Source organism: Rhinopithecus bieti, unplaced genomic scaffold (genome assembly GCF_001698545.2).
Source record: "Rhinopithecus bieti isolate Rb0 unplaced genomic scaffold, ASM169854v2 scaffold_33474, whole genome shotgun sequence".
Taxonomy (NCBI): domain Eukaryota; kingdom Metazoa; phylum Chordata; class Mammalia; order Primates; family Cercopithecidae; genus Rhinopithecus; species Rhinopithecus bieti.
Genome location: NW_016814460.1, coordinates 561,054 through 585,394, shown reverse-complemented (window position 1 = coordinate 585,394; position 24,341 = coordinate 561,054). Strand labels below are relative to the sequence as shown.

The following is a 24,341-nucleotide window of genomic DNA, read 5'->3' as shown; positions in this document are numbered from 1 at the left end:
TTTTTTTTTTGTTGGTTTTATTTTTTTTTTTTTTTTTTTTTTTTTTTTTTTTTTTTTTTTTTTTTTTTGAGATGGGGTCTGGCTCTGTCGCCCAGGTTGGAGCGCGGTGGTGCGATCTCGGCTCACTTCAAGCTCCGCCTCCCAGGTTCACGCCATTCTCCTACCTCAGCCTCCGGAGTAGCTGGGGCTTACAGGCGCCCGCCACCATGCCCGGCTAATTTTTTTGTATTTTTAGTAGCGACGAGGTTTCACCATGTTATCCAAGATAGTCTTGATTTCCTGACCTCGTGATCCGCCCGCCTCGACCTCCCAAAGTGCTGGGATTACAGGCATGAGCCACGGTGCCCGGCCTATTTTTTATTATTTTTTGAGATGGAGTTTTCTTGTCGCCCAGGCTGGAGTGCAATGGCGTGATCTCGCCTCACTGCAACCTCCGCCTCCTGGGTTCAAGTGATTCTCCTGCCCCAGCATCCCGGGTAGCTGGGATTACAGGTACCCACCACCACATCCAGCTAATTTCACCCAACATGGGGCTTCCTCATGTTGACCAGGCTGGTCTCGAACTCCTGACCTCAACTGATCTGCCTGTCTCGGCCTCCCAAAGTGATGGGATTACAGGCGTGAGCCACTGCGCCTGGCCTTTGTTTATTTTAAATAAGGTTTCTTGCTGGGCGCGGTGGCTCACGCCTATAATCCCAGCACTTTGGAAGGTCAATTCAGGCAGATCATCTGAGGTCGGGAGTTTGAGACCAGCCTGACCAAATTGGTGAAACCCCATCTCTACTAAAAATACTAAATGAGCCAGGCATGGTGGCGCCTTCCTGTAATCTCAGCTACTCAGGAGGTTGAGGCGGGAGAATCGCTTGAACCTGGGAGGCAGGAGGTTGTGGTGAGCTGAGTTCGAGCCATTGCACTCCAGCCTGGGCAACAAGAGTGAAACTCCATTTCAAAAAAAATAATAATAATAAGGTTTCTTCAGATGGGAATGATTTGAACACATGCCATAATAACCTGACTCAAGTAGAAAGCAGAAAGATGGAAAAATCTGAGCTATTTACTCTCGACCTAAACAAGTTTCTACAAAAGGAACACAATATTGAGACAAAATTTATTTCTAAATAATTTGAGCTAAAATGGGAAAGCTTCTCCTTTATATCCCTTCTCTCAGCAGAAAAAAAAAATTCCTCAGCCGGGCAGGGTGGCTCACGTCTCTAATCCCAGCACTTTGGGAGGTGGAAGCAGGTAGATCACCTGAGGTCAGGAGTTCGAGACCAGCCTGGCCAACATGGTGAAACCCCATCTCTACTAAAAATACAAAAATTAGATGGGTGTGGTGGCAGGCACCTGTAATCCCATCTAATCGGGAGGCTGAGGCAGGAGAATCGTTTGAACCCGGGAGAGGGAGGTTACAGGGAGCCGAGATCGCGCCATTGCACTCTAGCCTGGGCAATAAGAGCGAAACTCTTGTCTCAAAAAAAAAAAAAAAAGTTGGCTGGGCGCGGTGGCTCACGCCTGTAATCCCAGCACTTTGGGAGGCCGAGGCAGGCAGATCACGAGGTCAGGAGATCGAGACCATCCTGGCGAACACAGTGAAACCCCGTCTCTACTAAAAATACAAAAAAATTAGCCGGGCCTAGTGGTGGGCGCCTATAGTCCCAGCTTCTAGGGAGGCTGGGGCGGCATGAACCTGGGAGGCGGCGGAGCTTGCAGTGGGCTGAGATCGCGCCACTGCACTTCAGCCTGGGTGACAGAGCGAGACTCCATCTCAAAAAAAAAAAAAGTCAAGAAAAAAAATTCCTCACACAGTAACTTTCCCCAAAACCCACATACCACATAGTTTACCATTCCAGAGGAAATTAACATACTAATATTGAAAGGTGTACCAACACTATAACACAAGCCAAATAGACTTGGGGGTTGGGAGGAGTCTATTGAAAACTAGGAAAGCCAGTCCTATAAGGGGATTATCCCTTTTCCTAACACTTTGGCACTGCTGCTTCTACTTCGGTTTCCACCCAAAAGACAACATAGTATGATTTAAAAAGAGCCTGGGTTGGCCAGGGACAGTGATTCACACCTATAATCCCAGCACTTCGAGAGGCCAAGGCAGGCAGACTGGTTGAACCCAAGAATGCGAGACCAGCCTGGGTAACACAGTGAGACCCTGTCTCTATTGTAAAGATAAAAATATGTAAAAATTTAAATTAAAAAAAATTAAAGTTTTTGAAGAGGCAGGGTCTTGCTATGTTAACCAGACAGGAGTGCAGTGGCTATTCATAGGCCTAATCTCACTAATGCTCAGAACAGGAGTTCTGACCTGCTCTGGTTCACTCCTCCTTAGGCAACCTGTTGGTCCCTCACTCCTGGGAGGTCACTATATTGATAACAAACTTTTTTTTTTTTTTGAGACGGAGTCTCGCTCTGTCGCCCAGGCTGGAGTGCAGTGGCCGGATCTCAGCTCACTGCAAGCTCCGCCTCCCGGGTTTATGCCATTCTCCTGCCTCAGCCTCCCGAGTAGCTGGGACTACAGGCGCCAGCCACCTCGCCCAGCTAGCTTTATTTTTTTTTTGTATTTTTTTTTAGTAGAGACGGGGTTTCACCGTGTTAGCCAGGATGGTCTCGAACTCCTGACCTCGTGATCTGCCCGTCTCGGCCTCCCAAAGTGCTGGGATTACAGGCTTGAGCCACTGCGCCCGGCCATTGATGCCAAACTTAATGCAGACACCTGATCCGTTTAGTGCACTATAGCCCAGAACTCCTGGACTCAAGCAATCCTCCCACTTCAGCCTCCCTAGTAGCTGGGACTACAGGTACACACCACCACACCTGGACTCTAAATGCTTTTATGAGAATCAAAAGAAGCACGAGAGGTAGAATCTGATCACTGTCTAGCACAAAGTAGGCATTCAGTTATAGACAATGCTGATTTGTTCCAGTCTTTCATGAAATCCAGGGCATTTCTGAAAAAGGACCAATGTTTAATTTGTCTACCCCAAACCTTATCTTTCCCCCTTTCATCTATGGTACGGTACCAGTAGCTCAATGACAGAGAAAGAGTTTCAAGTATCTTTCAAACATCCCAAAATATTTCCAGTGGTGATTCAATGGGCCCAATAAACATCTTCAAAATCTTCAGGTGTTACTTTAGTTCCTATCTGTTAGTGCTCTAGAGGTCTCTCAAACTCAACAGTTCTCATCACTGGTGGAAGCTGTGATACCACTCCTCTCTAGAAAGAGGGCATCTTCTGATTGTTGTGCTACCCATACTTGCACTCTGGGTGCTAGAGATGCTAAGCATCCTGCAAAATGCGTGAATGATCCCACCTACAACGCCAATAATTCTCCAGATGAGAAACTTTGATCATGTAATGAAATAACCTCCTGTATGTTTCAAAGGTTCTTGACACATAGCCTTTATCCAAAAGTATTGGTAAACCACTGTATCTTTCAGTGTATTTAGGTCCTATACTGCAGAGCTGTGCCATCCAATATGGTAACCACTAGCCACATCTGCCTATTTGAAATGCAGCTAGTTTGAATGGAGATGCACTATAAAGTGTAAAATATATCCCAGATTTTCAAGTCTTAGCACACACACACACAAAATTTCATTAATAACTTTTGTACTGATTAACGCTGAAATAGTATTTTTCATATACTAGGTTAAATAAAATATTATTAAAATTAATTTCACAGCCGGGCATGTTGGCTCACACCTGTAATCCCAGCACTTTGGGAGGCCAAGGCAGGTGGCTCACTTGAGCCTGGAAGTTCCAGACCAGCCTGAACAACATGGCAAAACCCTGCCTCTACTGAAAACACAGTCACCCAGGCTGGAGTGCAGTGGCGCAATCCTGGCTCACTGCAACCTCTGCCTCCTGAGTTCAAGTGATTCTCCTACCTCAGCCTCCCCAGTAGCTAATTTTTTAATTTTTAGTAGATGGGGTTTCACCATGTTGGCCAGGAGGGTCTCAAACTCCTGACCTCAGGTGATCCGCCCGCCTCAGCCTCCCAAAGTGCTGAGATTAAGAGTACAAGCCACCGCGCCTGGCCTTATAAGCACTACTGTTTATCCTTATTTCACTGAGGAGATAAAATGATTAAGGAAATTAGCCAAGGCTATCCAGTTTGTATCATAAGTGATGGAGTTAGAATCTAGATCCAGGCAATCTGACTCCCTAGTCTGTGCTCCTAACCAATTCATTATACTGCCTTTCAAAAGCAGTATCATTAGCACATAAGCTCCACAAGCGGGGAGATTTTGTTTTGTTTACTGCTGTGTCTTCTAACTCTTAGGAAGAGTGCGGGAGGGGGAAGAAAAAGACAAAGATGCTCGTGATTCCTAAGGAAATAAACCAAAGGTATCTATCTCTACAGAGTACCAAAGCCTGGGGAAAAAAAGGAACTTACTCAGAAAAGCCTTTCCACTTCAGTAGATATTCCACTTGTCCCTTAACTACACGCCTGTCTAGCACCTTCTCCACAACGTACTCCTCCTCATCCTCTGAAGAAGAACTGTCAGCTGTCCGCTTGGTTTTCTTTCCCATGTTGCACACCGTTCCACCTGAAAGACTAAGGCCACCGGGTCCCTGTAAAGGCAAAAGACAAAATGGTTAGAATCCATGTGAAGAGTTAAAAACTTTGTCTCTTCTTGATGGGATGAAAAGGGGATAACACCAAGTTGCCATGTGCCCTGCTCTTGAGTCTCAAATCATTCTACAAATGAGTCCTAAGAATTTAATTTAAAAAGGAATCAGTCTTCACTTCCTCAGCTACAACCTTCTCTTCGGCTAAAGAGACCAAAATTATTAGAAGGCACAAATGTCTAACTCTTCTATTCCAGATTCCAAAAGACAAGTAGTGTGGTATGTTATTCCTGGCTATGTTTATAGCTATTTACAAGCCAGGAACTCAAACAGAAATGTGCAAAATCTTCAGTTAAATGAACCAAGATAAAATTAAAACCTTTTTCTCCAAGGTGAATAAGGGTCTTTATAAAAATGAAAAAAGAAAAGCCACTAAAATATGGGTTTTCTGTGCTCTGAGCATCTTGCCCAATCTCTTACCAGCAAAAAAAAGGCTTGCTCAGGCATCTTTCACCACATTTTCAGTGACTTGGTACATTTCCCTTAAACAAATTGAGCTTGTCCCTTCAGAGTATCCATCAGCTCACAAAAGTAAGGCTGACATCTCAAACACACTAAGCTTCCTTTTTAGAAAGCTAATTTGGGGATGGGAGGGAGGCAGAAAAGAGAAAAAAATTTTCAGTCCTAAAATTCAAAATTAGTCACTAGATTGTTCAGTAATTCCCAAGATGTAACTAATCCAAATAGTTAAGAAAGTACCTCTCCTCTTAACTGAAGTTGACTCAGGGCCAAAGGAAGAGGAGGAGGAAAAAGAAGTCTGGCCCCAGACTCAGCATCAACATGAAGCCTCCTCAAAATACAGAGGAACCATTCATAGGCCCAAGGAAAGCTGAAGCAAGGAAACACAAATGGAAATTGAGTTAAGCTCAGAAATATGCACACCAGGGGGTACTCAACAGAGAATCTAGTTTTAAAAATTCCCATGTTGCTGTTCCACAATCATTTTTAAGAATTTTTCCTTAACCATGCTAAATGGCGCCTACAGTCTGGATTACAGAGTAGCAGAAATTGTTTTCTTAGCTGAACTCCATTATTGTTTTCCTGTAATCTTTAAAGATGTTTATCAGCACCCTGTAAATATTTCCACCATGACCAGAAAACCACTGGGTAAGGGAGGGCCCACTACTAATCTCAGAATGATGTTCAAGTCACATAAAAAGTGGCAATTATCAATTCACTTCAAATTAGCAAAATTTTAAAAATTATTACAAGAATATATAGTTGGAAACCATATCCCCAGAACTTATTAGCAATAGGTCTGCCCACCTAAAATACTGCCTATACCCATTACTGCCCTATAAGACTAAGTTTTTATTAAAATACTCTATTTGGAAGAGGTAGTAGGAAAATGTAGGTGCGGGGGGTTGAAAATAATTTTTCCGTGAATTTAGAAGAGTCCTAAGCTTCAAGAAAATATTTTATGTGGTTTATTTAAAATGAAACAGCCTCCAACCTCACCAGAGACAGGAAATGTCATATGCCAGGGAGAGTACCCCACCCCCACCCCCACTCACCTTGGAATTTCCGGGAGCTGAGCAGTTTAGGTCAGAGCGCTGGGGTTAAAACCAGCCCCATGTTAGATGCATGCAGTTAAGCATTGTGGCTATGGCCTCCCCTGCCTCACCAGGAAAAACAAGGATTTACATGTGTTCTTCATTTTGAGGGAGAGAAAAGGAAAATCTCCCTTTATACCTTCATGCAGAAGAGAAGCCCCAAAGGTAGAAAATGAATGGGGGTTCCCTCCTTTACCTACCGGATCGCCCCAGTTCTTTCTTTCCCTCTGGGCTAACAGGAGGGGCCTCCCTCCCAGGTCTGGGTCTTGGCGGGCTGGCAGCTCCCCCGCCCCCACCCAGCTGCCTGGGCGCCACTGCGCAGCTGTCCCAGTCCGTTGCCATAGCAACTGGCAGCAGTACTACACTAAGGGGGAGAAGCAAATGGAAAAGTTAAAAGGCTTAACTTTCCTTTTCAGTGAAGACTGGGTGGAGAAGTTGGAAGGTACCTCTCTTGGCCTCAAGGCTAAGGCATTCAGAGCTCAAGGGAATTACTTCTTAGGTTTTAAATCCAGTATTTATGCTTATTCCTCTAACAGCACTGTAAATTAATCAATAGCATTTTAAGATCATCTAACAAGATTACAGCTCAACTGAAGGGGGGAGGGGAAAGGCTCGATCCTTCTACAACACGATCAGTACAAACCACCCATCACTTAATACAGCTCACCAGAGCACTTCGGGCAACCCCATTTTACCATCTGTCACAGAAGTTAATTAAAATTGCTTGAGGGGAAAAATAACAGGAAACAGGGGAAGGGAAGTATTTTAAAGACACTATATAACTTTCCTTCTTTGGGGTGATTACTAGAGACAAAATCCAAAGACATGAAGCACTACCAAAACACCAACCAAAAAAAAAAAAAAAAAAAAACTTTTAACTAAAATTACAGGTGGAGGGCCGGGCACAGTGGCTCATGCCTGCAATCCCAGAACTTTGGGAGGCCGGGGCAGGGCAATCATTTGAGGTCAGGTGTTCGAGACTAGCCCGACCAACATGGTGAAACCCCGTCTCTACTAAAAATACAAAAAAATTAACCAGGCACGGTGGCAGGCGCATATAGTCCCAGCTACTCAGGGGGCTGAGGGAGGACAATCGCTTGAACCTGGGACGCGGAGGTTGCAGTAAGCCAAGATCGCGCCACTGCAATCCAGCCTGGGCGACAAGAGTGAGACTGTCTCAAAAAAATAAAATAAAATAAATTTAGGTGGAAAAAAATTCCTAAGAAGTTTAAAAAAAAAGAGGAGAGCGGTTCTGCCACAACCTAATGGTTGATAAATTAAAACCAATTCTAGGTTGTTCTATAATGTTATGAAACAGATTTTTAAATAATTATTCATCACCTGATACATTATTAATGTACAACTCTCTGTATCAGTATGTCCCAATACTTGAGAAAAGGAGTACTGGGATAAATAAAAAAGACATACAGAGACTTGAAATACTGTAAGTTTTCCATTCTTCTGGCTCTAAAGAACATTTTTGAGAGGTTCAAAACTACTCTGCTTTATAGATATGGGAACTTTAAAGCCAGAAGCGGCTGCCATAGGAGAGTAAGAAAAAGGGACAATCAAAAGCAAAGAACTCAGTTGAGCCAAGCACGGTGGCCCACACCTGTAATCCCAGCACTTTGGGAAGCCGAAGCGGATGGATTACCGGAGGTCAGGAGTTCGAGACCAGCCTGACCAACATGGTGAAACCCCATCTCTACTAAAAATACAAAAATTGGCCAGGCATAGTAGCACATGCCTGTAATCACAGCTACTGGGGAGGCTAAGGCAGGAGAAGCGCTTGAACCTGGGAGGCAGAGGTTGCAGTGAGCCGAGATTGCGCAACTGCACTCCTGCCTGGGCAACAAGAGCAAACCTCTGTCTCAAAAAAATAAATAAATAAATAAGAAAGAACGCAGTTGAGAAGAAGCATAGAACGGTGACTATTTTGGCTGTCAAACAGAAGAAACCATAGGGTGTAAGACCAAAGGAGAACTTTTTTTTTCTTTTTTTTTTTTTGAGACGGAGTCTCGCTCTGTCACCAGGCTAGAGTGCTGTGGCGCGATCTCGGCTCACTGCAACCTCCAGCTCCCTGGTTCAAGGGATTCTCTTGCCTCAGCCTCCCAAGTAGCTGGGATTACAGGCATGTGCCACCACGCCCAGCTAATTTTTGTTATTTTTAGTAGAGATGGGGTTTCATCACATTGGCCAGGATGGTCTCGATTTCCTGATCTCGTGATCCACCCGCCTCAGCCTCCCAAAGTGCTGGGATTACAGGCATGAGCCACCGCACCCATCCAGAAATTTTTTAATTACAAAAGATTTCCTCAAATTGGAATGGATCATCAGCAAACCTCCGATTAAAACTGCATTTTCAACTCTTCTTACCTTTTGTTTTAAACTTTTCATAATTAAGGGATATGAAAACAATACCAAACATTGAAACAGGATCCTGACTCTGATTAACTTGCCATGTGTGATCTTGAGTAAATAAATTTTCCATCTAACCCCGGCATCATTTAAACAGGCTAAATAAATCTGTACTACCCACCCTACCTACCTCCTAGGGAAAAAGTGAGTTTATGTTGAAACCAAAGATCTATTAAGTCCCCCAAAGAGAACCTTCTGTAAAAATATGTCAGGGCTGAATACAACAGCAGAAGAAAATATGTGACCTTCCAAATTCCTAAGCTAGTAAACCAAATCACATGCAGTAACTCCTGCAGCTGAACACATTAGTAGATAGCAAGAAAATGAGGAACAGTGTCTTTGTTAACTAGGCACTAGAAAACGAATAAACCTTCAGAGAACAGGGTAGGTATGTTCTCTCTCAAGGGCAAAATACTTATTCCTTAAAACTCAGACAAACTTTAAAGATGGCAGAATGAAAAGACTAATAGTAACTCTGTGAAGGAATAAGGAACAGGAAAGAATGACAGCAATACTAACATTTTGGGGAAATCTTTCAGAGAAAGAAAAGTGAATTTAAAGAGGAAAGAGACAAAAATATTCTGGTGTCCACTCCTCCCCACAAAACATCAGGAAATAAAGATTGAGTTCAATTCCCTCCTTTCCACCCTTAAGAACTGCCTAAAGGGCACATGGGCTGAGGTCCTTTTCTTTTTGGGAAATGGGTTTTGTAACCACTGACAAATCAAATTAGGCCTGATGCCAGGAGTCAGAGTCCAACCATAATATTCTTTAAAGGATGGCATGCAATTGTCTTGTAAATCTCCTGGACAGTCACAGATCAGAAGCTGGCAAGGATGACGACATACTTCTGATGGAATGTGTCGTATCTTAACCTTGAAGTTACAGATCTGCTCAGGAGCAGCAGTAAGAAATGAGAAATGCACTCAGACATCGGAGGGGACATAATTCTCTTTTAGACAGTGCGACCCAGAGTATTAGGGTCAAATGAAACACAAAGCCAGTCAAACAATTTAAGGGCTAGAGCCTGGACCAGATAAAGCATCAAGACTGGTGGTTCACACTGAGCTTAGGGGGAGGGAGCTTTCTAGCATGAGAAATGAGACACGGTTGGCAGGATGATGGAGTGATTAAGGTAGAATCCCAATACGATGACAGAGGAAAAGAAGATGAGCCTCTGAACACAACCTTATCCTTGTGGAAATCTCCAAAGGAAAGGGTGAGCAGCTTCTCAAATTTCTAGAGTCTTTCAGGAATAATTGCTCTCAGCCTTCTCTCTTAAATATAGATAGGAACTATCTGGTAAAGCTACCCAGTAACTATAGATAGATTACAGCACCTAAGGCCCATAGAGATGAGAAAAGAGGCTGGGTGCGGTGGCTCACGCCTGTAATCCCAGCACTTTGGGAGGCTGAGGCGGGCAGATCTCCTGAGGTCAGAAGTTCCAGACCAACCTGGCCAACATGGTGAAACCCTGTCTCTACTAAAAATACAAAAATTAGCCAGGCATTGTGGCAGGCACCTGTAATCCCAGCTACTCGGGAAGTTGAGGCAGGAAAATCGCTCGAACCCAGAAGGTGGAGGTTGCAGTGAGCCAAGATTGAGCCATTGCACTCCAGCCTGGGCAACAAGGGCGAAACTTCGTCTCAAAAACAAACAAAAAAAAATTCAGCCCCCAGTAATTACAGAGAGGGCATCACAAGCAAGCTAAGGCAACCCAGAAAAACAAGAGGTAGGCCGGGCACAGTGGCTCCTGCCTATAATCCCAGCACTATGGGAGGCGGAGGCAGGTGAATCATGAGGTCAGGAGTTCAAGACCAGCCTGGTCAATATGGTGAAACCCCCGTCTGTACTAAAGACACACAAAAATTAGTCAGGCGTGGTGTAATCCCAGCTACACAGGAGGCTGACGCAGTTATGCACCTGTAATCCCAGCTACTCAGAAGGCTGAGGCAGGAGAATCACTTAAACTGGGAGACAGAGGTTGCAGTGAGCTGAGATGGCACCACTGCACTCCAGCCTGGACAACAGGGCAAGACTCCATCTCAAAAAAAAAAAAAAGGCTGGGCACAGTGTCTCACGCCTGTAATCCCAACACTTTGGGAGGCCGAGGCGGGTGAATCATGAGGTCAGGAGATCAAGACCATCCTGGCTAACACGGTGAAACCCCGTCTCTACTAAAAATACAAAAAATTAGCCGGGTGTGATGACAGGAACCTGTAGTCCCAGCTACTCCAGAGGCTGAGGCAAGAGAATGGCATGAACCTAGGAGGTGGAGCTTGCAGTGAGCCGAGATCACACCACTGTACTCCAGCCTGGGCGACAGTACGAGACTCCGTCTCAATTAAAAAAAAAAAAAAAAAAGAGGTAATGGTTAGCCCTTGGCATTGACCATTTAATCCTGGAACAACCTACACAGGGTCCCTGGTATCTGTCTGCTTTGTCCAGTTCAGGCTCTACTCTCATCCCTCCAGTCATTTCTTTTTTGAGACAGGGTCTCGTTCTGTTGTTCAGGCTGTAGTGCAGTGACGCGGACAGTTCATTGCAGCCTCAAACTCCTGGGCTCAAGCAATCCTCTCACCTCCTGAGTAGAGACCACTGGGGCACACCACCATGCCTGGCTACATTTTTTTAATTTTTGGTGAGATGCAGTCTCACTGTGTTGCCCAAGCTGGTCTCAAACTCCTGGGCTGAAGCAATCCTCCTGCCTTACCCCTACAAAGCAGTCACTACTTCTCAATACCAATTCCCGTGGCTTTTCTTACATCTTGTTATAGCCATTTAATTTTAATCACCACTTATGAGCAAAAGTACGCATAATTCTAGATCTTTCACTAAGCTTTCTTTTTATTAAGAATGAAAGCCAGCTGGGCGCAGTGGCTCACGCCTGTAATCCCAGCACTTTGGGAGGCCAAGACGGGTGGATCACCTGAGGTCGGGAGTTTGAGACCAGGCTGGCCAACATGGCGAAACCCCGTCTCTACTAAAAATACAAAAATTAGCCAGGTGTGGTGGCAGGTGCCTGTAATCCCAGCTACTGGGGAGGCTGAGGTAGGAGAATCGCTTGAACCTGGGAGGTGGAGTTTCTGTAAACCAAGATCGCGCCATTGCACTCTAGCCTGGGAGACAAGAGTGAAACTCTGTCTCAAAAAAAAAAAAAGAAAGAAAAAGAAAGCCAATTGGTAAGCTACCTCGCTGAACTACCCACTGAATTATTTAAACATGGTAATCAAACCAAATGTCAAGATGCATAATCAATGTGCTCTCCATTTTAGAGTTTCAACATAAATTCTATAAGCCCCCTAACAAGGCAAAATCCTTTAGGAAGTAAGCCAGGGTTAAAGAGCAGAGGAGAGTACATATGCAAAGCTCCCTATCACATGGATTAATTAAATACGCCATTGATGAGTGGTTGCAGTTGGCACAGACTTGTGAAATTCCCACTTTTCCTTAAGGCCCTTAGGGAGACAGTGACTTAGGTGAAGATTAAATTGTCAGCTACAGCAGTCTTCAAGGCATCCTCTATATATAGCCTTATTGCAACAAATAAAACAGATGAAAACAAACCAAACTTACAAAAACATTTTAATCTGCTCTATGTTTCTTGCTCTTTATGGAGCTTGAAGTACTGATGGTCTTAGGTATGTAACACAAACAGCATAAAACTAAACTATCCTCTATAAAGATGTTTTCTTGCAGTGGTGGATTTATGATTTCTAAAGTATTAGCCATGTGGCATTTTAACAAAAACATAGCATAGAGATTCACATTACAGCTTTCCTGGCTGTCTCAGGTTTTGTTAAATGGGCTGATAACTATCACTCCACCTCCACCAAAAGCCCATGAGCACCCAATTCAAGAGGAGTTAAAAGCTTTTTAAATGTCTGTTTAAGAGACTAGATTAGGAAAGAGTTGAAAAGAAAGATTAACTATGGTCGTTAACACCCCCATCATTAACAAGCCACATACAGACAACACAAACTTTATTAACAGAAGAGAGAATGGAGGGAAGAAATGTTCTCCCATTGGCTAGCACAGCTCTAGTTCATGATCTTTTAAAAATCAGGCCAAGAGGCTGGGCACAACGGCTCATGGCTGTAATCTCAAGGCTTTGGGAGGCTGAGGCAGGCAGATCACTTGACGTCAGGAGTTCAAGACCAGCGTGGCCAACATGTGAAACACCATCTCTACTAAAAATACAAAAATTAGCCAGGTAAGGCAGTGCACACCTATAATCCCAGCTACTCAGGAGGCTTAGGCAGAAGAAGCGCTCGAACCAGGGAGGCAGAGGCTGCAGTGAGTGGAGATGGTGCCACTGTACTCCAGCCTGGGCAACAGAGGCAGACTCTTGTCTCAAAAAAAAAAAAATCAGGCCTGGCGTGGTGGCTCAATCCTGTAATCCCAGCACTTTGGGAGGTCGAGGCAGGCGGATCACGAGGTCAGGAGATCGAGACCATCCTGGCTAAAACGGTGAAACTCCGTCTCTACTAAAAATACAAAAAATTAGCCGGGGCGTGGTGGTGGACGCCTGTAGTCCCAGCTACTCGGGAGGCTGAGGCAGGAGAATGGCGTGAACCCAGGAGGCAAAGCTTGCAGTGAACTGAGATCATGCACTGCACTCCAGCCTGGGTGACAGAGCAAGACTCCATCTCAAAAAAAAAAAAAAAAAAAAAAAAAAATCAGGCGAAAACTCCTGCTACAGTGAGCATGGGAGTAAAGAGCCTTTTGTTCTTTTAGATAAAAACAGCCGGGCGTGGTGGCTCACCCTGTAATCCCAGCACTTTGGGAGGCAGATCACCTGAGGTTAAGAGTTTGAGACCAGCCTGGCCAACATGGCAAAACCACATCTCTACTAAAAATACAAAAATTAGCCAGGCATGGTGGTGGGCACCTGTAATCCTAGCTACTTGGGAGGCTGAGGCAGGAGAATTGCTGGAACCTGGGAAGCAGAGGTTGCAGTGAGCTGAGATCCTGCCACTGCACTCCAGCCTGGGCGACAGAGCCAGACTTCACCTCAAAAAACAAAAACAAAAACAAAAAAAAACGTATACTTGGCTGGGCGCGGTGGCTCACGCCTGTAATCCCAGCACTTTGGGAGGCTGAGGCAGACGGATCACGAGGTCAGGAGATCAAGACCATCCTGACGAACACAGTGAAACCCTGTCTCTACTAAAAATACAAAAAAATTAACCGGGCATGGTGGCGGGCGCCTGTAGTCCCGGCTATTCGGGAGGCTGAGGCAGGAGAATGGCATGAACCCGGGAGGCAGAGCTTGCAGTGAGCCAAGATCGCACCACTGCACTCCAGCCTGGGCGACAGAGCCAGATTCTGTCTCAAAAAAAAAAAAAACAAAAACATATACTTGGCTGGGTGCCATGGCTTACACCCATAATCCCAACAATTTGGGAGGCTGAGGCAGGAGGACAGCTTGGGCCCAGAGTTCAAGACCAGCATGAGCAAACATAGGGAGACCTCCCCAATATGTAAAATAATAATTGTATATATACACATTCTAAATGGCGATAAAGGCTGCCCTGTAAGTTCCATTTGGTTGTATGTCCCCCCAGCTCTGATTACGAACATATTATAAATGAATGTCGGTTACAAGACTCAATTTTCAGAATTGCTTGAAGGTATCGGTCTGGTAAACTGGTGTATTTAGTAGTAACACAAAAATTCTTGCTTGATATCTCATCATTTTATACTGGATTTTCTTTTTTTTCACCCTCATTAAAATCTACTGAATTTCCTCTCTCAACTACCAGTTTTCAGAAACACGTATTCTATTTTATAGAATAAGATGTTGCCCTATAAAAAAAAGTATCACTTTTCTTTAAATTTAGTTAGGGTACAACTAAACCCACCACTGGGCAAGAGGTTAAATATCCAATTGTTTCAAGATTTATGAGAAAGCAGAATTTGGCACCACCATGGGAAAATGCCTTCCAGATGGTGTTTTCCAACAACTCTATCCTTGGAAATGTACTGAACTCATCTCAAGGCACCACACTCTCAGGTGGGTGGTAATCTCACATCCACTCCTCTCAAGCGTAATGAAACATGAATTTGGAGACCTCGTCACCTTTCACAAAGAACCTGGCAATACCATCATAAATAAATCTTGAGGAAAATGGGTAAGAGCAACATTTGAGTAGATTATCATGAATCTTAGATTTATACATACCACTTTGGCAGATCATGTTCACAAAATATGGAAGGATTAAAAGAAAACTGAAAATGCTCATTCCCAAATAAAATTATGGTGATAAAGCACTTTCCAAATATTAGTCATAAAATTAAGACTCAGTCCTTACCATGGCATAATCTATCTAGCTTGCATATTTCAGAACTCAATAGCTTAAGGGTTACAAAGGCTTCTTCAGGTCATTTCAACAAATCAGCCATTTTTTTTTTTTTTTTTTGAGACGGAGTCTCACTCTGTCACCCAGGCTGGAGTGCAGTGGCAGATCTCAGCTCACTGCAAGCTCCGTCTCCCGAGTTTACGCCATTCTCCTGCCTCAGCCTCCCGAGTAGCTGGGACTACAGGCGCCCACCACCTCGCCCGGCTAGTTTTTCTGTATTTTTTGGTAGAGACAGAGTTTCACCGTGTTAGCCAGGATGGTCTCAATCTCCTGGCCTCATGATCCGCCTATCTCGGCCTCCCAAAGTGCTGGGATTACAGGCTTGAGCCACCGCGCCCGGCCCAAATCATCCATTTTACAAAGAGCCTGTGTTAAGTCAGGCAATTTTTTTTTTTTTTGAGATGGAGTCTAGCTCTGTCGCCCAGGCTTGAGTGCAGTGGCACAATCTTGGCTCACTGCAAACTCCATGTCCCGGGTTCATGCCATTCTCCCGCCTCAGCCTCCCGAGTAGCTGGGATTACAGGTGCCTGCCACCACGCCTGGCTAATTTTTTGTATTTTTAGTAGAGACGGGGTTTCACAGTGTTAGCCAGGATGGTCTCGATCTCCTGACCTCGTGACCCACCCACCTCGGCCTCCCAAAGTCCTGGGATTACAGGCGTGAGCCACAGCGTCCAGCTGACAATTTGTTTTCTTAGCATCAGTTTAAAGAAGACATTTGGCTGGGCATGGTGGCTCACACCTATAATCCCAGCACTTTGGGAGGCGGGCGGATCACTTGAAGCCAGGAGTTCGAGAACAGCCTGGCCAACATGGCGAAACCCCATCTCTACTAAAAATACAAAAATTAGTCAGGCGTGGTGGTGGGCACCTGTAATCCCAGCTACTCAGGAGGCTGAGGCAGGAGAATCGCTTGAATCCGGGAGACGGAGGTTACAGTGAACTGAGATTGCACCATTGCAATCCAGCCTGGGTGACAGAGCTAGACTTCATCTCAAACAAACAACAACAAAAAAAATACAAGGGTATCCTTGGCTGCTCCTGGGCCATGTATTATGATCCTGACCAATTTCTCTCTGTGGGAATTTAAAAGCTGTAAAAAAAAAATACATAATGGGTGATGACAGGAGAAACAAACCCACACCAGAAGTTATGGAACCTTGCAGGTCTTTTCAAGTAGCTCTATTGACATTTAAGTTGAGTTACTATGCCACAATATCATAAAAGTATGCTCTACACTTCAGCTATATTGATAGTTACATGCAAAGAAAGGCATCAGATAAATGGCTAAAGGGATGGGTAATCTCAGACTACCCAGCTCTTCAATTGAGTGTTTTGATGTGTTACATTAAGATTTTCTGACTCCCTTTTTGTCCAGTTTCCAACTACATTCCCAATTCAAATCCCATGCCAAAAACATGATTAATATAGTAATTCTGATCCTTGTTCTAAAATTGGTTGATTATAGGATATTTATTGAGGGCCTAAAAAGTGTCAAGCATTGCATGAGCACAGTCTATTCCAGTTTTCAATTTTAAGGCGAGGATTTTTGAAGTTCCTCCTTGGTCAAGTCACCACCTCCTCCAAAGGTTGTTATGGAAAAGGTAAAAGGTGGCCAGGCTTGGTGGCTCAAGCCTGTAATCCAAGCACTTTGGGAGGCCGAGATGGGCGGATCACGAGGTCAGGAGACCGAGACTATCTTGGCTAACACGGTGAAATCCCGTCTCTACTAAAAAAATACAAAAAACTAGCCGGGCGTGGTGGTGGGTGCCTGTAGTCCCAGCTACTCGGGAAGCTGAGGCAGGAGAATGGTGTAAACCCGGGAGGCGGAGCTTGCAGTGAGCTGAGATCCGGCCACTGCACTTCAGCCTGGGTGACAGACTGAGACTCCGTCTCAAAAAAAAAAAAAAAAAGAAAGAAAAGGTAAAAGGTAACTTGTCAATAGTGGAAAGATCAGGACAGGAGTAAGTACATGTGGGTCTTAACCCAACTAGATCACTAAAAGGTCAAGTTGGATAATTTCATTAACTCTCATGGGTTGTTAGTTATTAGCCCTACTTAAACATCTGTTGTGGGAAAAACAAGAAAATACTCTGAAAAATATAAAGCAAATAGAAGTTAAATGTCTGACAGTAGATGACGTTAAAAATAACTGTTTTGGGCCAGGTGTGGTGGCTCACGCCTGTAATCCCAGCACTTTGGGAGGCTGAGGTGAGTGTGTCACGAGGTCGGGAAAAACAGACCATCCTGGCTGGTGAAAGTCTGTCTCTTGGTGGCACGTGCCTGTAGTCCCAGCTACTCAGGAGGCTGAGGCAGGAGAATTGCTTGAACCCCCCAGGAGGCGGAAGTTGCAGTGAGTCGAGATTGCACCACTGCACTCCAGCCTGAGTGACAGAGCGAGGCTCCGTCTCAAAATAAATAAATAGATGTTTTGATAAGCGTTCCTGCTTCTGTTTTCTGGAAGAGTTTGTATAAAATTGGTATTTCTTCCTTAAAAGTTTGGTAAAATTCTTCAGTGAAGCCACCTGGGCTCAGAGTTTTCTTTTTCTTTTGAGACAGAGTCTTGCTCTGTCGTCTAGGCTGGAGTGCAGTGGTGCAATCTCAGCTCACTGCACCCTCCGCCTCCGGGGTTCAAGCAATTCTCCTGCCTCAGCCTCCCGAGTAGCTGAGACTCAGGAGCACACCACCATGCCTGGCTAATTTTTGTATTTTTAGTAGAGACAGGGCTTCACCATGCTAGCCAGCCTGGTCTTGAACTCCTGACCTCGTGATCCACCTGCCTCAGACTCCCAAAGTTCTGGGATTATAGGCATAAGCCATTGCGCTTGGCCTGTGCCTGGCGTTTTCTTTGTGGGATGATTTCTATCTACAAATTCCTTTTCCTTAACAGAGATAGGGCCAGTAAGGTTCGGACGTTTTCTTCTTGTTTTCTCCTGTAGAGAGGTCTCATTATGTTTCCTAGGCTGGTCTTGACCTCTTGGCCTCCCAAAATGTTGAGATTACATGTGTAAACCTCCATGCCCACCCAAGGTTCTGTATTTAAGTGAGTTTTGGTAGTCTGTCTTCAAGGAAGTTTCTAACTTCAACTAAGACACTGAATGTATTCATATCGTTTTCCTTTTTTTTTTTTTTTTTTGAGACGGAGTCTCGCTCTGGAGTGCGGTGGCCAGATCTCAGCTCACTGCAAGCTCCGCCTCCCGGGTTTACGCCATTCTCCTGCCTCAGCCTCCCGAGTAGCCGAGTAGCCAGGACTACAGGCGCCCGCCACTCGCCCGGCTAGTTTTTTTTTTTTTGCATTTTTTTAGTAGAGACGGGGTTTCACCGTGTTAGCCACGATGGTCTCGATCTCCTGATCCGCCCATCTCTGCCTCCCAAAGTGCTGGGATTACAAGCTCGAGCCACCGCGCCCGGCCCATACCGTTTTTCAAAATATTCCCTTATTACTTTTATCTGTAGGATCAGTAGCGATATTCCTTATTTCCTAATATTGGCAATTAGTATCTTTTTTCCTGATTTACCAATTTTATTCATCTTTTCAAATAACTTTCCATTTTACTGATATTCTCTATTGTTCTATATCCCAATAATTGCTGCTTTTATCATTACTGTTTTCTTGTTTACTTTGGATTTAATTTGTTCTTTTTCTAGGTTCATAGAGCCAAAACTGTCAGTGACCTGCTTTTGTTGTTAAAGTATTTAATGCTATCAATTTCCCTTTAAGCACTGTCTTAACTGCATCCCACAAGTTTGTTTGTTTTTTTTTTGAGACAGGGTCTCTGTCACCCAGGCTCAAGTGCAGTGGCAGGATCACAGCTCAATGCAGCCTTGATCTACCAAGCTCCACTGAGCTTCCCACCTCAGCCTTCCAAGTAGCTGGGACTACTGGCAAGCCACCACTCCTGGATACTGTTTTGTTTTTTCTAGAGACTAGGTCTCACTATGTTGCCCAGGCAGGTCACGAACTCCTGGGCTCGAGTGATCCTCTCGCCTCAGCTTCTCAAAGTGTTGGGTTTACAGTCACAGCACCCAGCCTCATCCTAAAAGTTCTGATATATTGTCTTTTCATTTTCATTCAGTTCCAAGTATATTTTAGTTTTCTTTGCAATTTCCTCTTTGTAGGTGGGTTACTTTGAAGTGTGTTGTGTAGTTTCACAATATTTAGGGATTTTTCTTGATATCTTTGTTACTGATTTTTTATTTAATTGCACTATGATCAGGAAAGAAACATACCTTGGCCAGGCATAGTGGCTCATGCCTGTAATCCCAGCACTTTGGGAAGCTGAGATGAGAGGATCACTTGAGCCCAGGAGTCTGACACCAATCTGGGCAACATAACAAGACCCTGTCTCTACCAAAAAAAAAAAAAGGGGGGGGGGGCTAAGCATGGTGGCACATGCCAGTGGTCCCAGCTTTTCTGAAGGCTGAGGCAGGAGGATCACTTGAGCCCAGGAGTTTCAGGCTGAAGTGAGTTATGATTGTGCCACTGAACTCCAGCTTGGGTGACAGAACAAGACCCTGTTTAAAGTTTTAAAAAAACCTTTATGATTGAATCCTTTTGAATTTGAGACTTACTGACCCAGAAAATAAACTGTGTAAATGTTCCATGCACACTTGAAAAGCACATGTATTCTGTTGTTGCTTGTACTATTCTATAAATGTCAATTATATCAGGTTATTGGCAGTGTTGTTCAAGTCTTCTGTTTCCTTACTGATTTTGTCTACCTGTTTTATCGGTTACTGAGAGGCACTGAAATTTCCAAATATAATTGCAGATATCTGTTATTTCCTTTTTTTTTTTTATTTGAGACGGAGTCTTGCTCTGTCATCCAGGCTGGAATGCAGTGGTGCAACCTCAGCTCACTGCAACCTCCGCCTCCCAGGTTCAAGCGATTCTCCTGCCTCAACCTCCCGAGTAGTTGGGATTAATTACAAGCGCACACCACTATGCCCAGATAATTTTTGTATTTTTAGTAGACAGTTTCGCCATGTTGGCCAGGCTGGGCTGGAACTCCTGACCTCAGGTAGTCCACCAACCTCAGCCTCCCAAAGTGCTGGGATTACAGGCGTGAGTCACCGCGCCTGGCTTGTTACTTCATTTCTGTTTTCCTTGGTGTATGTTGAAGCTTTATTATTAGCTTTTAGGACATTTAGAATTGTTATATCCACTTGATGGATTTATTCATTTATTACATAACCCGGTGTTTGTTATTTGCCCTATTTCATAAGTCTATCATGGAAAAATAATAAGAAAATACTTTGGAAAATATATAGGAAACAGAAGGAAAATGTTTAATAATCAAGGAAGTTAAAAAAATTTTAATGAATTTTCTTTATTATCTGTAAGTCTTATCTATGCTTATCTCTATTCATATAAATGAGGTTTGCTATGTTTTATCAGATCTTAGGCATAATTTATTGTTGTGAAATACTGAACAAATTAGCAGTATATTACCCTCCACAACTCCCAGTGAGGTGAGGTGCACAGATTTAGGGATGAGAAACGAGGCACAGAGAGTTCAAGGATTTGCCTTAAAAACAAAACTTAAGATTTCCCAGCCTGTTAGTTGACCTCTTTAGTACAGAGCATTTTATTCCGACATAATTATATTTTATTCTGACATAATTATGCCCTCTGGCTCAGATATGAACTTGCTTTATTCTAAGGAACATAGATTACTATCAGAAAAATACTTGAATCCAATTTGGTTCCCCCTCTCCACAGAAGAAATAAATAACAAGTGTGTTATAAAACCTGATCTTCAAACAGTCCTTTCAAGTACAACATCTCAAGCTCAGGGCTTTATCCAGTGTCCTTCCTAGTAATGAAACAGGATGGAACAGGCATTCAGTGAGTCTGAAGAATAAGACTGCAAGTGAAAATTTTTACTCTCTCTATGACCTAGTTTCAGGTAGAAAAAAATTTGTCAGTGTTTAATTTTGATGAACTACTACTACTGGAAAGAAAATCCAGGCTACACAGTCTATAGCCTCACTAGAAATATAGTGAAAATGTCCCAGCTAGTCTATTACATCCCTTGTAGAAAACCTTTTCTTTAGAAAGGTTTAAGCACACAGCTAACAAATACAGGTTATCCTGTGTTAATACCCCAAGGAGTTAACATTCAGCCAACAGCTCAGTCTTCCATCCTTCAAGTCTTAGGCAAGAACAGGACTACACTGACACAAAACGTTGTAATTTGTAACGTTTTGATTCACATTTAAAACTACTGACTTAAGGCCTGGTGCGGTGGCTCATGCCTGTAATCCCAGCACTTTGGGAGGCTGAGGCGGGCGGATCACGAGGTCAGGAGATCGAGACCATCCTGGCTAACACAGTGAAACCCCGTCTCTACTAAAAATACAAAAAAAATGAGCTGGGGGCAGTGGCGGACGCCTGTAGTTCCAGCTACTTGGGAGGCTGAGGCAGGAGAATGGCGTGAGCCCGGGAGGCAGAGGTTGCAGTGAGCTGAGATCCCGCCACTGCACTCCAGCCTGGGCGACAGAGCAAGACTCCATCTCAAAAAAAAAAAAAAAAAATTATTGACTTAAAAAGCAAACTCCAAGATGACTTAGGAGACACTTCATAAAGTCTGAGGTCTAGAAGGCTTGTTAATGATCACTTATCCAACTCCTTCCCTATAAGATGAAGAAACTAAGGACTAAAGAGGGCAGATGGCTCACCCATGGTTACACCATTAGATAATGGCAGAGGTAGGACAAGAACCCAGGTTTCTGAGCCTTTTTTCACTTGCCTCTCTTTCTTTAAAAATAACCTTTTCTTTTCTGAATTAGGTCAAATCTATTTGAGTAGAGGTTAGGGAACCAGTGTGTAGTGGTCTGAATGATGGCCCTCCCCCAACAGAGATTCATATCTTAATCCCTTGAACCTGTAAATGTTACTTTATATAGCAAAAGATGTGATTAAAAGATGAATCTGGCCAGGCGTGGTGACTCATGCCTGTAATCCCAGCACTTTGGGAGGCTGAGGCAGGCGGATCACCTGAGATCAGGGGTTTGAGACCAGCCTGGCCACAATGGTGAAATCCCATCTCTATTAAAAATACATAAATTGGCTGGGCACCTGTAATCCCAGCTACTCAGGAGGCTGAGGCAAGAGAATAGCTTGAACCTGGGAGGCGGAGGTTGCAGTGAGCTGAGATTGCACCAATGCACTCCAGACTGGGCGACAAAGCGAGACTCTGTCTCAAAATAAAATAAACATGAATCTACATTTTTTTTCAGGGACCTGCCACTTTAGGAATAAAATGTATTTTAAATCTGCTCTCTCAGGTTGAATTAAAAGATAGGAGAGGAGAAATTTATCTCTGGTTCATCCAAGTGGTTTCTTATTTGCAATCATACGTATCTTTATAACACAGAGGTAGAGGGAGAGTTCTGATGCAAGTACCCAAGAGAGAAGACAATGTGAAAACAGAGCAGAGAGACATGCCAAGGAATGCTGACCATAATCAGAAGCTAAAAGAGGCAAAGAACACAGTCTCTCCTACAGCCTCCAAAAGGGCCTCAATATCTTGACTGTAGACTTCTGGGCTCCAAAATTGTGAGAAGAATAAACTCCTCTTTTTTTTTTTTTTTGTTAGACGGAGTCTCACTCTGTCCCCCAGGCCGGAGGGCAGGGGCCGGAGTCTCAGCTCACTGCAAGCTCTGCCTCCCGGGTTCACGCCATTCTCCTGCCTCAGCCTCCCGAGTAGCTGGGACTACAGGCACTCACCACCTCGTCCGGCTAGTTTTTTGTATTTTTAGTAGATGGGGTTTCACCGTGTTAGCCAGGATGGTCTCTATCTCCTGACCTCATGATCTGCCCATTTCGGCCTCCCAAAGTGCTGGGATTACAGGCTTGAGCCACTGCACCCGGCCAACTCCTCTTGTTTTAAACCACCAAGTCTGTGGTAATTTGTTACAGCAGCCACAGGAAACTAATACACAGGGGGAATAAAATTTTAAAAATCATAAAGTAGACATATATAAAACATTACTGATCCAAAAAGAATTGTGTTTCAGACAACCCAAAGAATGTCTAAAAGCTTTAATCCCTCATTTTCAAAGGGTAAATTGAGGCAACTGCAGGATACAATTTGCCCCAAAGAAATTGGCAGATCTGAGAAGAGAAACTCAGAAAGATCTAATATTTACATAGCTGCTAACAAGAACAGTGTAGGTTTTTCTGCAAACATGCTAGTTGGTAGAGCTCCTGGACAGACTAAACATAGGCAGCAGTTGTCACAGTGGGTGTTCTTCCAGCACAAGTGTAAAGCTGTCATCAGAAATGAATATGTGGCTTCGAGTGGCTTACAGAAATCCAACAAATCTGCATCTTGGACTCTGGACAAGCGAACTCTTCTCAGGATGACCTGGACTCCTTCCTATTAGTACAATGATCAGTTAAAATCATTCTCTATAAGCAAGGAAGAAAAATAAAAGTTTATGTCAGGAGAAAAAGATGATTGCCCAGAGTCCAAGTTCACGAATAGCAGATGTGTAAACAGCCATACTGAATCAAGTGGTATCTCATGTTGTAATTTATTACTTTTAAAATCAATATCCATAACATAGCTTTAGGCCCAGTTTCATGTAAGGTGAATGGAAATAAAAACAATCTAAGTAAAAGGACAAAATAAAGACTAGAAATGCTTTACCACGACAGTTATTAATTAAATGGGCTATATCAATAAGATACAGAAATCATGCTATGCAGTTAAAGACCTCAATAGAGCTGGGCACAGTGGCTCGCGCCTGTAATCCCAACACTTTAGGAGGCTGAGGCAGTTGGATCACAAGGTCAGTAGATCGAGACCATCCTGGCTAACACGGTGAAAACTCGTCTCTACTAAAAATACAAAAAAAGTAGCCAGGCATGGTGGCACATGCCTGTAATCCCAGCTACTTGGGAGGCTGAGGCAGGAGGATCGCTTGAACCTGGGAGACAGAGGTTGCAGCGAGCCAAGATCACGCCACTGCACTCCAGCCTGGGCAACAGAGTGAGACTGTCTCAAAAACAAACAAATCTCAATAGAAGCAAAAAAATACTTGGTCTTCCTCAAAAATCTTTGTACCCTGATACCAAATCTTTCTCTTTTCTAGAGTATTGTTAAAGGCTCTGAGAATCTCCAGAATTTCCCCAGCCATATACAAATCCAGCCACTTCAAATGTAGGCTCACTCTTCCTTTCCCCAACTATCACCCTGCTTACCTACTACCCAAATTGAAGCTTTCCACTTACTAGTTTTCAGACAGAACAGTGAAAAAATATATTCCCCTTTATAGTAAACACCCCTTTTAGATTTTGGTTGCAATGGTTAGGTATATCTCTAAGTTGTTCTTTTTTTTTTTTTTTTTTTTTTT

At 43.8% G+C, this 24,341-nt stretch overlaps 1 protein-coding gene across 1 annotated transcript in view; it reads right to left on the bottom strand.

Annotated features, from left to right (window-relative positions):
- The window catches only part of CBX5 (chromobox 5), a 48,886-nt gene that overhangs the window by 19,433 nt on the left and 5,112 nt on the right, over positions 1 to 24,341 (bottom strand). The window contains exon 2 of the mRNA XM_017850922.1: positions 4,411 to 4,589. Within this exon, the coding sequence (XP_017706411.1) occupies positions 4,411 to 4,547 (137 nt within the window). The 5' untranslated portion in view covers positions 4,548 to 4,589. The remainder of the gene's footprint in view (positions 1 to 4,410; positions 4,590 to 24,341) is intronic.